The sequence below is a fragment of the Rhincodon typus genome, chromosome 14 (genome assembly GCF_021869965.1).
Source record: "Rhincodon typus isolate 14 chromosome 14, sRhiTyp1.1, whole genome shotgun sequence".
Classification (NCBI taxonomy): domain Eukaryota; kingdom Metazoa; phylum Chordata; class Chondrichthyes; order Orectolobiformes; family Rhincodontidae; genus Rhincodon; species Rhincodon typus.
In genome coordinates, this window is record NC_063345.1 from 33,251,390 (window position 1) to 33,267,247 (window position 15,858).

At 40.0% G+C, this 15,858-nt stretch overlaps 1 protein-coding gene across 2 annotated transcripts in view; it reads left to right on the forward strand.

Annotated features, from left to right (window-relative positions):
• The window catches only part of stard8 (StAR-related lipid transfer (START) domain containing 8), a 242,959-nt gene that overhangs the window by 68,178 nt on the left and 158,923 nt on the right, over positions 1-15,858 (forward strand). The window contains exon 1 of one of the 2 annotated variants that reach the window (XM_048605225.1): positions 10,729-11,110. The exons of the other annotated variant lie outside the window; for it this stretch is intronic. Coding sequence (XP_048461182.1) covers positions 11,008-11,110 — 103 coding nt within the window. The 5' untranslated portion in view covers positions 10,729-11,007. Of the gene's footprint in view, positions 1-10,728; positions 11,111-15,858 lie in introns of those variants that run through there. 2 annotated transcript variants of the gene reach the window in all.

Consider the following 15,858-nt stretch of genomic DNA (forward strand, 5'->3'; position numbering starts at 1 on the left):
AGTAGCTGACAATGGGATGGTTGTGGTAGCAGCCCATGTGATGATAGTAGGTGAATAGATCTAGATGTGAGTTAGGCTACAGGATATCTTACAAAAGAGAGTTTTATGAGTTACTGAGAGTAGCATTTTGGACACGAACTAAGAGTGCATTGGAATAATCAAATCTGCAGGTACAAAAATGCCTGAATAAGGGTTTCAGCAGTATTCACTGAAAAAGTTTTTTCACAGAACAGTTTTGAATTTCTCGTTCTTTATGCATAGGCAGTGTCCTTTAGTTACACCATTCAGCACAAAGTGAAATAAATTGTGATGAAACGCATTTTTTAGTTCCTTTAGAATCCTAAAAACAGCAGTTATCATTCAACCATTTCTTTTCCAGTAAGCAAATTGCTCCATTGTAATTTCAATTGAAAAGCTTCAGTCCCTCAATCATTCTGTTACTGTCTTCTGTTTTCTTTCAATAGCTCCAATGTTCAGTTTGTAATGTGGTAAGCATAATTGTACAGAATATTTTAAGTGCTTCTAAATAAAGGAGGGGAAGATTATCACAAGATTTATCCTTCTGCTAGTAACTGCATAATTAAGGGTTCATTGGGCTAGCCTTTACACTTCTGTACTGGCAGGTTTGATAGCAGGTTGGACAGGTAATATCAAGCAGGTGGATTTGCTACTATTTACAGCCGCCCCTACGTGTCTGAAATGTGACCAGGGGAAATGTGAGGTGTCTGGTATATTAAAGCCCGTAAGATCAATTAATAGCCATTTAAGGACTTCATCCCCACCCCCTTCCCATTGCGAGACAGTATCTTCAGGGCATTTCAGATGAGAAATTGACCAAAGATGCCACACTGACTAACACAATTAATGTAGCTTTGGACACTCTTATTTTTGTCATTTACAAGATGCTGGCTCCCTATGCTATCACTTTTTAGAACTAAACGATACACAATTGGCAAATAACAACGTAAAACAACTTAAGAAGAATACTTTTTACACAACAAGCTGTTGTAATCTGGACAGGTTGAGGAGGTCAGTATCAACTGTGGCTTTAAGTCAATAAAGGGAAGGCAATTGCAGGGTCACATGAGCTATATTGGTGTCTTGGTTTGCACTATTGCACAGCTTCATGCTACAGGTAGAGAAAAGAAGCTTTCTTGATAGATTCTTTAAGCTGTTCAGTGGTGTTATGAGGGCCCTTGTGGTGCAGTAGTAGTGTCCCTACCTCTGAGCCAAGAGACCTAGGTTCAGGCGCTACCTGCTCCAGAGGTGAGTCATAACATCTCTGAAGATAATTTCTAATTAACCAAATGTTGAAACATCACCACTGTGCCACAAGAGTCCCTTGTACTGCCACTGAAAATAATTAGCCAATAAATTAATACACTTATTTGTCAGGATCTATGGGCTCCAAGATGGGCTTACCTTTATTTGTAATGTGTAGCACAAACCATTGGTGAAGCATTACACATATCTAGAGCACCTCCAAATAGGCCACATTTACCCATCAACTGTGTGTAATTGTACATATATTAGGAGCAAGAGGGTAGCTAGGGGAAGAGTTGGCCCACTCAAGGATAAAGGAGGGAGATTATGTGTGGAGCCAGGGGGAAATGGGTGAGAACCTTAATGAGTACTTCACACTGGTATTCACCAAAAAGAAGAATGTGAGGTATGTTCAGGTTAGGGAAAGGTATATGAATATTCTCAGCCAGGTCCATATAATGAATAAGAAAGTGTTGGGTGTCTTGAAATTTATTAAGGTAGACAATTCCCCAGGGTCAGATGAGATCTATGCCAGGATACTGTGAGAAGCATGGGAGCAAATAGATGGGGCCTTAAGAGATATCTTTGCCTCCTCTTTAGCCTCAGGCAAGGTTCCAGAGGACTGGAGAACGGTCAATGTTGTTCCTTTAAGAAGGGAAACAAAGATAATCCAGGTAATTAAGGGCTGCTGAGCCTGCTGTTAATGGTGGAGAAGCTGTTAGAGAAGTTACTGAGAGACAGGATTTAGTCGCATTTGGAAACAAATGGACTTGTTAGGGATAGGCAGCATAGGTTTGCGTGGGGAAGGTCATGTCTCACTAACTTGATTGAGTTTTTTGAGGATCTGGCAAGAATGATTGAGGGAAGGGCAGTGGATGTTGCCTACATAGTCCTTAGTAGGGTACCTTAATGCTGGTATGAAAGGTAGAGTCTCATGCAATCTGGGGTGAGCTGGCTAGTTGGATACAAAACTGGCTTGGTCATAGATGATAGAGAGTAGTGGTGGAAAGGTGCATGGAGATCAGTAACTAGTGATGTTCCACAGGGATCAGTGCTGTTGTTTGTTGTTTGTAATATATATAAATGATCTAGAGGAAAGTGCAGGTGCTCTGATTCGTAAGTTTGGCAGAGAAGGTTAACCAGATGTTGCCTGGTCTTGAGGATTTTAGTTATGAGGATAGGTTGGATAATCTCAGATTATTTTCACTGGGAAAATAATGGCTGAGGGATGTCCTGATTGAGGTCTAAAAATTATGAGAGGCATCAATAGGGTGGATAGTCAGAGGCTTTTTCCCAGGGTAGAAAGTTCAGCTACAAGAGGGCACAGGTTCAAGGTGAGACGGGGAAAGTTTAGGGGAGAAGTGTGGGGAAAATGTTTCCTACAGAGGGTGGTGGGTGCCTGGAATGCACTGCCAGTGGGGGTGATGGAAGCAGATATGTTAGCAACGTTTAAGGCATATCTTGATTGAAACATGAATGGGAGGCGAACAGAGGGATAGAAACTGTGTATGGGTAATAATTAGCGCTTCTTTGTAAGAGTTAGGAATTGGCACAGGCTTGTTGGGCCAAACGCCCTGTTCCTATGCTGTATTGTATATTTAAAGTTTTGGCAAAGATCTATAGCTCGGGTTGTGGATGAGGTTATTGACTTGCTCGCTGAACTGGCTTGTTTTTGTTCAGACGTTTCGTCACTATGCTAGGTGACATCATCAGTGGAGCGGTTATTCTACTCTGCTTGCTATTTATACTGTCCGGCACGTTATGGTGCGTACTGTCATTTCCGGTTTTGATCTGTATGGGTTTATATAAGGGGTTCAATTCTATATATTTGTTGATTGAAGTATGGGTAGAGAACCATGCCTCTAGGAATTCCCGTGTGTGTCTATGTTTGGTTTGGGCTGCTGTGGTTACCTTGTTCTAGTTAAATTGATGGCCTTCATTGTCTGAATGTACCGATAATAAGGAGAATTCGTTGTGCAGTTTTGCTGCTAGCTGATGTTCATGTATTCTGATGGCTAGTTTCCCTTCTGTCTGTCCGATTTAATGTTTGTAGCAGTTGTTGCATGGTATTTTGTAAACCACATTGGTTCTGCATGTTGTTGGAACGTTGTATTGTATATTATATAATACTTAGCTTTCATGTATGGAAATGTCCTTAAATGCTTGCACTTAGAGTCCAAGATTTCTGAGATTATGATATAACTTTATATTTCTACAACTTCCCCTTGTGGCCATTTCTTTAACTGGAAGTCATAAGCAGTTTCATAGAAGTATTGCATTTGACAGGTGCTATCCTTCATGCTGCATTGTATAATAGTGAGGTCCTGTCTATTTGTTAAATGTTCTGCATTTTAATTTGTAGAAGTAGGGAGATTTTCCTTATGTTCTAATGTGTATTTCTCCTTCAACAACCACCACCAAAATCAAACTACTCATTTATTGATGTTTGTGAGGCAATAGAGCATCAAATGTCAGCTGTATTTACCAATGCAGCAGCAGTCATTCCAGTTTGAAACTAGTTTCACTATACATGAAACACCTTGAGAATTTTACGGAAACACTGCATGCATTCAAGGTTTTTTAAGATTCCAAATTTGCTGTTTCTGGGCCCATTTGCTTTAAGATTGAACGCTTCTCTCTGGAAGCCCAATGCCCTCCCCAGTCAATTTCCTTATATTTGGCAAGAGTATTTACTATCGGAGTCATAGAGTTATGACTGTCTTGGCAATTGCAGATTTAATATATAATTGCCTGAGATTTTAAAACTCATTTAAATAAATAGTTAATTGAAAAGTAAAGGAACAACCTAGCATCCTCAGAAATTCTAAACTTCTTTGCATTGTCAGAAGGATAAACAAATCACAAGTAACAGTCCAAAAGGCATTTATGAATTTGAATGCTCATTGAGAGAAACAGAACAAACATGTTTATCTCAACTACAGGAAAAGTCTGATTTGAATCTTGCACTCATCACTCTCGAGAGCAATCAATTAAGTCTGACAAAGGAGTTTGAGTTCCTTCAAATTAATTACTACACCTACCACACACTGATGTAATCCTTCACTTGATGCTTAATGAAACTTTTATTACAAGTCTTGAACAATTTGAAGAAAGAGTAAAAGCATCAGATGCTGTGGAACTGATTAACACAAAATGGTTTTATCCTTGGGATAGGCTACTTTATTTATCTCAGTTAGGCTTTGGGAAGTGCCCAAAGCACTGTGGACAAAAGAGCAGAAAAACAGCCAGCAATCATACTCTGATGACGCCCACTGGAAAACGCAAATATCTCTACACTGGGTGAGGGCAGAATTGAGCTCAACATTCATAACTTCCTTTGGCAACTAGGCTTCCAACAATCAGTGACTGGGTTTCCACAAGAAGAAAGATTTTCTGGATGAGATTGAAGGACTAGTTGACTCCTTAACGAATGGACGAGCTAAATAAACTCTTTCCAAATTAAGCAGTGCACCAACATGATTTTTAAGTATTGGGAAGGACTACATGCAGAATGAAAGTGTGGGATTTTTATTTATGTACTGCTGGAATTCATGTCATATTCTCTCACCTAAGTTGAGTCTGGTTTGAGGCCTTGCTTCCTGCTGGCTGTTAACATATTGGAAATGGTGCATCTTCTAATCAATTAGGAAAGGAAAACTGACCCTCTAAGCCATGGCAAATGGAGCATAGACTAAACAAAACACTAAATGTAAAGGACAATGAAGACCCCACCTACCTAGTGAGAGTGAACTAATTCACTCAGTGCGCTGTTTAGCTTTTTAGTGGACTTTTACTCTGTGCTTTATTGATTGTTATAAACTTTGGATTGTATCACTCTAGCAAAAGAGCTTATTGAAACATGTTCTGAATTGAAACTTGAAAATTTACAAAAGAGTTGTGAAATGTTCCTCTTCCTTTGTCAGGTACTCTATAGCCATGTCATATCATGACTGTGCATTTTTAGCAAAATAGAAACATCGGAAATAGAGGCAGGAGTAGACCATTGGCCATTTAATATGATCATGGCTGATCATCCAACTCAGTAACTTGTTTCTGCTTTCTTCCCATACCCTTTGATCCCTTTAGACCTAAGAAGTACATTTTTAACTCCTTCTTGAAAATATTCAACATTCTGGCCTCAACTACTTTTTATAGTAGTAAATTCTATAGGCTTCCCATTTCTTGGTGAATGAGTTTCTTCTCAACTTAGTTCAAACTGGTTTACCTAGTTTTGGACTCACCCACTCCCTCATCGGGATCATCCTTTTCCTCATTCTTCGAAATTCCAGTGAATATTGTCCTAACCAATCCAATCTCTCTTCATACATCAGTTCTACCATTCCCAGGACTCAGTCTAGTAAATCTTTGTGCACTCCTGGCATAGCTAGAACATTGTTTCTCAGATAAGGAGATGAAGCCTGCTCACAATACTGCAGGTGTCGTCTCACCAAGGCCCTATATAATTGCAGCAAGACACCCCTGCTCCTGTACTCAAGTCCTCTCACTATGAAGGCTAACATACCATTTGTCTTCACTGCCTGCTGCACCTGCATGTTGACTTTCAGCGATTGCTGTGCAAGGACACCCAGGTCTTGTTGCACGTCCCCCTCTCCCAATTTATTGCCATTTAGATGATAGTCTGCATTCCTCTTTTTCTAACCAAAGTGGATATGGATAATCTCAAATTTATCCACATTATTCTTCATCTCCCATGTTTTTGTTCAATCACTCAACTTGTCCAAATAACATTGAAGCATCTCTGCATCTTCCTCACAGCTCATATTCCTACCTAGCTTTGTGTTGTCTACAAACTTGGAGATATTACATTTAGTTCCCTCATCTAAGTCATTGATATATATTGTTAACAGCTGGTGTCCCTGCGATACCCCACTAGTCACTGCCTGCCATTTATTCATGCTGTTTTTTTTTTAACTGTCTTGTCAGCAGTTCTCTGTCTATGTCAGTACACTACACCCAATTCTATATACTTTAATTTGCGTGGTAATCTCTTATACGTGACCTTATTGAAAGCATTCTGAAAGTCCAGGTAAACCACATTCACTGGTTCTGCATTATTAACTCTACTAGTTACATCCTCCAAAAATTCCAGATTTGTCAACCATGATTTCGTAAATCGACACTAACTTTGTATGATTCTGTCACTGTTTTCCAACTTCTCTACTATTAAACTTTTCATAATTGATGCAAGCATTTCCTCCGGTATTGGCCTAGCTGGTCTATAATTCACCGTTTTCTCTCTACCTTCTTTTATAGACATGATGTGGAGGTACGAGTATTGGACTGGGGTGGACAAAGTCAGAAGTCACACAACACCAGGTTATAGTCCAAGAGGTTTATTTGAAATCACAAGGTTTCGGAGCACAGTCACTTCACCTGATGAAGGAACGGAGCTCCAAAAGCTTGTGATTCCAAATAAACCTGTTTAAGTATGACCTGGTAACATGTGATTTCTGACTTCTTTTATAGATAGTCGTGTTACATTAACAATCTGAAATCCATAGGAATTGTTCCAATGGCCTTAAAATCTTGATGTCCTCTTCCTTAAATTCTCTAGCATGTATAATGCCTAGCCCTGGGGATTTATCAGCCTTTAATCCCATCAACTTGCTCAACACATTTCCCTACTAATACTTCCTTCAATTCTTCCCTCTTACTAGACTGTGTTCCCCAATATTTCATAGTCAGCTCACATCTCATGCCACTGTAGATTTCTGTATTTAGATTCAGGATCTTAATCTCAGAATCAGCTATGTCACTGTCCATCATAATGAAGAATTCTCAGATATTATGGTCCCCCTTTCCCAAGGAGTCTAACACAGCCTGATTGCCAATTATTCCTTTCTCATTACACAATACCCAATCTAGGATTGCCAGTCCTGTTGGTTTCTTAAGGTATTGATTCAGAAAACCATTTTGTATACACTAGCAATTCCTCCTCCACGGCAGTGTTACTGATTAGATTCGCCCAATCTATATGCAGATTAAAGTAGCCCATAATTATAGCTGTATTTTAATTGTTTGCATCTCTAATTTCCTGTTTAATGCCTTCCCCAACATGACCGCTCTAGTTTGAGAGTCTATATACAACTGTAACTATTATTTTCAGGCCCTTGGTGCTTCTAATACCACACATACAGATCTTCACCAGTGTGAATATCCTTCCTAATTATTGCATTGATTTTCTGTTCTGGCTGTTAATATCACTGTGAAACTGACCATCAGGCAGTACAATTCAGGTAGGATGACAATCCATTTTTTTGTAGGATTTTTAATTATGACATATTATGACATACCTCTGTGGCAGGTGGGACTCAAATCCAGACCTTCAGACCCAGAGGTAGGGACACTACAATTGCATAACAAGAGCCTATCCTTTTTTGTTTATCCAATGTGAGATCTTGATGTCGTGTCCTGCAGAGGTCTGTGGAGCAATTGCAAAGCATATAAATAAAGTCAGCTGAGCAAGGGTTGTGATTTGAACTGTCGTAGTTTGGTACTGGGTCTCAAAAAGAATGTTATCACTCATTTGTGCTTTTGGAGCTTCTCTTTTGACAACTAAAGAAGCTTTAATGTAATTGCAAGCAGGTCCTTTCAACTGCAGAAAGTCAGAAGGCCCACATGCTGGGTTACAGATAACTGCAACAGCTTAGTGAGTGAATACATAGTGTTTACACCATTATCATTGAAACTACCCAGTTGCAGTGCCATTTGTAACTGATGTAACTTATCTGACTTCCTCTGAAGTACATATGGGAAGGTTAGATAAGTACATGATGGAGAAAGGAATTGAAGCATATATACTGATTGTGTGAGATGAAAAGGGGTGGGACAAGGTTTGTACAGAACATAGATGTTGTTAAAGACCAGCTGGGTCCAATGGACTCTTTCTTTAATGTGGACTCTGTTATTCAGAATTAGTTTTAATTGTTCCTTCAAAATTGTGAGATATTCTGATGCCAGTTTATGAGCTGTATTAGTGCCAATCAAATAGTAGATTATGTATTATTGGTGTGACATCAAAGCTAAAGGACCAGAAGGTGGGTGTTGTGATCTGTCTGGTGTTCAACAACCTCATTTGAAACAGTGAGGGAATATCAGCTAGGACTTCAGTCTATTCCAGAGAATTCTGCTGAAGAGTTGAGAAACTGTAGGGGTGGGAGTTGGAGAAGGCAAATTAAGCAAGTTAACTTTGAAACACACATTGTGTTTATGAAAGAAAACATTGTCTAGTTTAGGAGGGAGATAAATCATATGTCTCCTTCATGACAGTGGCATTCCTTAAAAGGGACAAGATATTTAATGCATCATTGGATTGTGTTGCAAACAATATTTCAATTATTTCATTTTTTTTCTTGGTGAATATATGACTAAATAAGCTCATAAGTAAATGGATCACTGTGTAATACTGAAGCATATAGAATCATAGAATCCCTACAGTGTGGAAACAGGCCCTTCGGCCCAACAAGTCCACACTGACACAAAGAGCATCCCACCCAGACCTATCCCTTTAATCTACACATCCCTGAACACTACAGGCAATTTAGCATGGCCAATCCACCTAACCTGCACATCTTTGGACTGTGGGAGGAAACTGGAGCACCCAGAGAAAACCCACGCAGACACAGGGAAAGATAGGGCTTTTGTTAAGTATCAGTATACACAACTCTTGGCACAAGTCTTACCACCACAAATTGTCGAATTCACTTACACCCATACTCTTAAAATCTTATCATCTATCCTTTGGTCTTCTGTTCACATTTCTGCAGCTATTATTCCACTCAACGCCACCCTTACCTCCACTTTAAATGACTTCTTCCCCACTAAAACCATTATTCTTCCTCGCTCTGACTTCTGCCCCTGGTATGGCCCTCATCTTCAATCCCTCATGTCCAACAGATGCAGGCTCTGAAGAAAATAGTGTGCAACTAGCTTAGCCATTCATCGCCAGGTCCAGCATGACCACATAAGGTAATAATGGCACCTACTTCTGTCTGTACAAACGTGGGAGACAATAATGATTACAATGGTTAAATTAGCTGATCAAATCTACAGATTCAATACGGATGCTACAAATGGGAGGACTCTTCTGGCACAGTGGCAATGCCTCTACCTCTGTGGCAGCAGGACCAGATTCAGTGATCACATCCACCAGAGGCGTGTCATAACACATCTTAAAAGGTTGATTAAAAATATCAAGAGGAGATGATGGTAGGTGACTGAATGAAGACTGTAGAATCCCAGACTTCTGTGGTGCAGCAGTAAGGTCCCTGCTTCTGGGCCAAAAGGCCTGGATTTAACAATCACCTGCTGCAGAGGTGTGTAAGAAGCTGTCTGAAAATATTGACTGAAAATAACCACGACCAATTGGTTCCAGGGGATTAAAAATCAGCTGGTGTTCTGGGTGCTATCCCCTGAGCCATTCACATCAATTGGAGGAGCTGAGAATGGGTCTGGGTGTGATTTCCTCCGATGACTGAATTGCCTCATGCTATTTTGAGAAAAAACATTGCATGAACTTTGGTGACTGAGAAACTACTCTCTAACAATTCAACAAGAAGGGGACATTGTGTATACATGAAACAACAAAAAAAATGCAATGCATAACATTCACGTCACACAATTTGTTGAACTTGAAGTAACAGTCCTGAGTACAAATGTTAGTGATGAATAGAGCGAAGTAAAATCTCAATCGTAATAACAGAGGCAGGAAATACATGAAATTTAGCACATTTGATGTAGGTTTTGGATGTTGCTCAAGATTCGGGAGCAGTCCAATAACGGCTAATGAAAGTGAATTTAATTAAAATTACTTCTGTCACCCTGGGCTTGGTGGGGGTGTGAGGACAGGATGATTAATTAATTGATTGCTACTCGGTCACTCTTGCTCGACTCTGGATATCAGGGTTGGATTCAGTTGTGATACTTTTTTCTTTCCCCACCTGGGAATATCCCAATATTAATCACCAGGCTTCCCTGTGAATAGTGGTTACTGAAACGCTGATGATATTTGGGAAGGTGTAAAATAACGCCAACACTTAATTAGGGGATAACGCGTGCCAAAATTAGCGGTCGAAGTAGGCTTTGAGTAAGCCCTCATTCTGTCCAGTCATTGGTCCCATGTCCATAGTATTCCATATCTATGGATCTCTATACCGAAGGATTCTGCATTTTCCGGAAAGTAGGGAGGAAATGTTTTAAAACCGTGTGGAAAGAATTTTAAATCGTGAAATTGGGGAAAAAAGATGAATGAAACGATAGCGGTTTCAAGAAGTGCACATAAGCCGCGAAGTGCTGATTAAGTGCTGATTTTTTTTAGTAGTTTGTAGCGTATGATAAACTCGGGACAGACAGGGTTTGTTTTGGTAATCCCCTCCCATCCCCCAGGAATGTAGGAGGCTAAGGCTGATAAATAATCCATGATCTCATTTTGAGCAGCGACTGCCTTTCAAACCTGTGGCTTTGCTGTAAACTTCCCGCAGCTGCGGGGGGAGAGAAAAAAAAACCCGTTTGTTCCTCCCAGAGTGAAGAAGTGAAGTGTGCCGGGGACTGAGAGTTAGACAACGGTGACTCAGCCCCTCCCTGGCAGTTTACACCAGCCCACAGTGTGACTGAGACAGTTCCCTGGGGAGCCTGCACTCGGAGGATGCCCAGCGCTGCCTTTGGCAGGACCATCTCACGTCCAGCAGGCACAAGTCCCTGTCGAGGGCTCCAGTCTCAGCGACCATGGATGGTTACGACCCACCGACCGTCCCCAGGAGGTCGCGGAGTTTCCACTTCAAGAGCTTGAGAACATTCCTCAATAAAATCAGCGATCGACGGGTGATAGGTGAGAACAGATGTGTTTCTTTCTGAAGAAAAAATGTTGGTTTGGTTGTGAAAGAGCCCGAGTGTACACAACTGTATATAGTACACACCATAACACGTTTCATGGGGTGGCGTATTGGAAGGGAGTGTGTACGTGCGCAAAGTTTTTTTTTAGTTTGAGCGTCTTTTATTTTCTGGACGGAACATTTCCATTTCAATGCAACATCAGACAGAAATACTGTAGTTCCACATCCTGAGACAAACCCCGCGAATTTCTATACTTTACGGTGGACAGTGCGGCAATGTTGCACAACTGCGAGCAGTGAGTTGCTAGCTTCTGTGTAGGTCTGACTACCCTTGTCCGATATAAAACAAACAAGGCTGTGATATTGGATTAATAACAATCAATCTGATGTTAGTGCAGTACCAGAATTTTCTCCTGGACTATGGTGCCACGTGATGATCGCCTCCCCCCCCGCCCCCCACCACCGTACTGTCGAAAGCTTCTTTTAATTCAAAACTAAAAGTTAGAAATGTGAAGCTGAGTGGTTTATAAAGTGAGACTGATTTAAAGTATACCATCTGAATGCCCCCCCCACTCCACAGGTAGAAATTTGTCAGGGTGGACGGTTAATCAGTGTCCGGCAGATTTCACTGATCATAAGTTTCATTGTGAAACTTTGACAAAATGGAGAGTGCCACTGAACTGAAAAGTGCTCACATCATATTGACTGAAATCATTTGAAAAAAAAGTTTCAAAAGTTTTCTATATTCTCAAAATAATTTTGTTCAGTTGTCTGATTTCAGATAGGGCAGCACTTCAATGGTTATCATTGGTTTAGGTAACCCTGGAGAGAATTATCCATCTCAGTTGACCACTATTGGGTGACCTGAGAGACTTGTCAGTGAAGTTTTGTATCTTATGGCTGGGTAAGAACAGCTTAGCTGTGATCCACAGTGTGGAGCTGGAGGAGCACAGAGGGCCAGGCAGCATCAGAGGAGCAGGAAAGCTGATGTTTCGGATCGGGAAGGGTGACCTATTGCATCTATCATCAATATGTTTGATCATTTATTACTGTGGACCCATACAAAAACATATCAATTTTCACATTAATTGACAAGACACATTCCCAGTTTCTGGTAAGTTAATGTCAATATGAACGAAGATAAGTTGTTTTTGGTTTGAGGATGTGTCAAGTAGGACATTTAAAAGTATCTACTTTTCTGAGAATAACCATGTTGTTGAAACGAGAGAAGATTTGACTCATATTGAATGGTCGTACAAGCTTGAAGGGTTAAATGGCCTACTCCTGCTGCTAGTTTCTATGCCCAAAGATGTGCAGGTTAGGTTGATTGGACAATTTAAATAGCCATAATGTCCAGGGATGTTGTAGGCTAGGAGGGTTAGCCATGGTAAATACAGGGTTAGAGTTGGGGGCTAGGTCTGGGTGAATGCTCTTCAGACAGTCACTACAAACTCCTTGGGCTGAATGGCCTCTTTCTGCGCTGTAAGGATTCTATTCCATGATTATTGCACTGATCAGGACAAAGGCAAGAATGCTACATTTCAAACAATTTTTAGTACAGGAATAAGAAGATGCTGATTGATCCTGAAGTTAACTCTAGCTGAGGCATCACTGTGAAGAAAGATAAACTAGAGGCTCTGTATGCTTATAGATAATTCAACAATTAATTAACTGATTCAAGAAAAGGCCTCTGAGTTGCAATGTTATGGGGTTAAGTTCCGCATTACAGACCACAGGTCAAATCAAAACTGACACACTCCAACGTAGTGCTGAAGGAGTGGTGCATTGTTGAGTTGTTAAACCAAAGCTTGCCAGCTTCTAAACTGAATGTAAAAAATCCCATGACACTAGTGCAAAGATGAACAGGAGAATTATCCCTGCTGTCCTGGCAAGTATTTATCCCCCAATCAATATGCAAACAAATCATCATGTTGCTGTTTGGGGAATCTACACTGACAAGTCAACTACTGTACTTTTTGCATTAAAGTGACTACACTTCACAAATACTTAATTGGCTGCAAAGTGCTTTGGATGGTTTTGAAAGGTGTTGCGTAAAGGTTTTTTTAAAATGATTAAGCTCATTTTGAAACATAAAAGCTGAGGAGCGGAAGAAGGTGGTGAAGAGTGTGAGAAAGGCTTGGATGTTCTTCCCTTTCCATCTAAAGTGAGCGCACAAAGAAAATTACTTCATCTTGCACTACACTGAATCTCTGTCCAAACACTGATCTGTCAAATTTTATTGGCTGCTGAAAATAACATTACCAAGATTTTTAGAAATGTAGTAGAGAAGATTCAAATGAGGGGTAGGATATTGTGACTTCAGTAATGCTATTTCTTGCTATTCTACTATGCATACATAGTTCAAAGGATACCTTAAAATAGATAAATAAGTGTTAGATCCTGTAATATAAATTTCAGTGGAAGATGTTGGTGACAAACTTAAGCGTTTGTTTAAATTTAATACTCAATCCTAACTTGATCCTTGGGGATTCATCTGGGGATTCTGTTATTGCTCCTGATATCTATGGGATTTATTTTGAGCTGCATGACAATTGAAGTATAAAACTGTGCATTCACAATGAAAGTTTTTTAAAAAAAATAATTTCCATTGTCTTATTTTTGAGATAAGAGAGATCATGATGTTATCTTTGGACATTTCTCTCTATATGGCCTGTTATCATCATCATGAGGAGGAGCAGTAGGGTCAGAGATGATTCTGACAATGTCAAAGGGGATTGGGGAGTGTGTGAGTTATCTAGACACCAGAGTGCACAACTCTTCTCTCCAGCTATAAGAGAATAATGCTTGATGTTTAAGAGATCAAAAGGTGCATCAAGTATTAAGCAGGGTCTGAAGCTATTTTCAAAGAATTCCATTGTCTTTTTCTGTGGAGATGAAATTTTATGCAACAGAGTCCTTCCAGTCCAATGTAGGGGATCTTTGCAAGAATGCAGTCTCTGTTCCATAATTACCATTGTTAGGTGGCTGATGCACGATTTAACTTGATCTCCATGGATGCAGTTTTGGTCAATGTAAGAACTTTTTTTAAAATGTGGGATTCCCAAAAGTGGAAGGTAGTGTGGATTGAACACATGGCTATCAAAGCACAATTAGAAGATACGGTGACTTACATGAACAGGAAGGAATACCAGTCTCTAAACATGTAATTAGGCTGTAACCACAGACATGTGATTATGCATATCAACATGAGGCACGCTGCTATTTACAATGATGTAGTAATAATGAATCAGCTCTGTTCTTTGTCAATCATCAAAAAAAAACTAGTTGCTTCTTGGAGATATGGAGCACCCTTAGCAATCCTGGTTCAGATTTTTCTTTTTGTAACACTGAGGGGGATAAAGGTCTACATATTTGTTTACACTATCATTGGAATGCTGAAGATGACATCCTGCCAACTGGATTCAATCTGATGGATCCAATCAGTGTACTTCATCATTGGTATTAATGATGGGTACTGCTTTTTGCATCCTTTTGGGTGAGATGGACACTACTGCAAGAAAGGGAGGAAGATGTGCTAAAAGTTGTTTTTTTTTTAGAAACATAAGAACAATCTAAAGCATTATCCAATTTGTGTTCCAAGAGATGCCTGAAGTGTTCTGTTTTGAAAGTACTGTTACAGCCAAATAAGAGTGAGTCAAGCCTTTCACTTTTTAATCTCCTGTAAATCAGTAGCAAAGTTTTTTTTAAGCATACAGCATACAGCCATCACACTTCAACTAAATTTTGTTAACTAGATCAAAAATGAAGGAGAACCAATTCCAATGTTTTTCTTGAGTGATAGAGAATGGAGTTTTATTACCTATAACCCTGAAAAAAAATGCAACATCAAATACACACAGACAATGAAGTTGGAAAGAAAGGGATGGGGAAGGAAGTTTCCTGAACAGAAGGAAGGTAAAGGCAAATGTAGTTCCAGATCTTAAGAGTCCCTCGGACTGAGGGAATCAAAAAACTGGAGTACAACAGATGAACTGTTGTCCTCTTTTGCACATCTGGAGTTTTTGACAAATGTTGATTTTTTTTTTAGTTCCAAGTTGGGTGTCAATGCAGGTATAGTGGTTAACAGTGCTGCCTCACTGCGCCAGGGACCCAGGTTCAATTCTAGCCTTTGGCGACTGTGTCTGTGTGGAGTTTGCATGTTCTCCGTGTCTGCGCCAGATGCTCTAGCTTCCTCCCACAGTCCAAAGATGTGCAAGTTAGGTGGATTGGCCAAGGTAAATGTGGGATTACAGGGAAAGGGTGGGTTTAGGTGGGAGGGTCAGTGCAGACCTGAAGGGCCGAATGGCCACTTTCTGCGCTAGGGATTCTATGAAGTTGTCCTTTTACTGGCACTGGTTTCTAAGGGTGAAATTTAGACAGAATAAACATTTAGTATCCTTGTTATCCATCCATTTTGATTTGTCCCTATGTTTGCTCAAAGGCTGCTGCTATTGTCCCATTCTGGTGTCTGTCATTGTTTCATTTCAAGTTGGATAGTAGTATGCATCTCTCTGTGCAGTTATTATGCAAATAAGTAAAACGAGACATGTTTATTTCTTGGCACCTCAAAGTTCAGTATTTCTTGATTTTAAATGGTAATGTGAAGAAACCGGTTCATATTCCATGTAGGTTGCATGGGCTTTTCAGAGGAACCATTTTTAGGTCAGCAGTGTCCCTTTTCAGTCCATGAAAAGTTTTCAGGTACTTTAAAGTCAAATAATGAATGTTGAATATTGCCAATTTT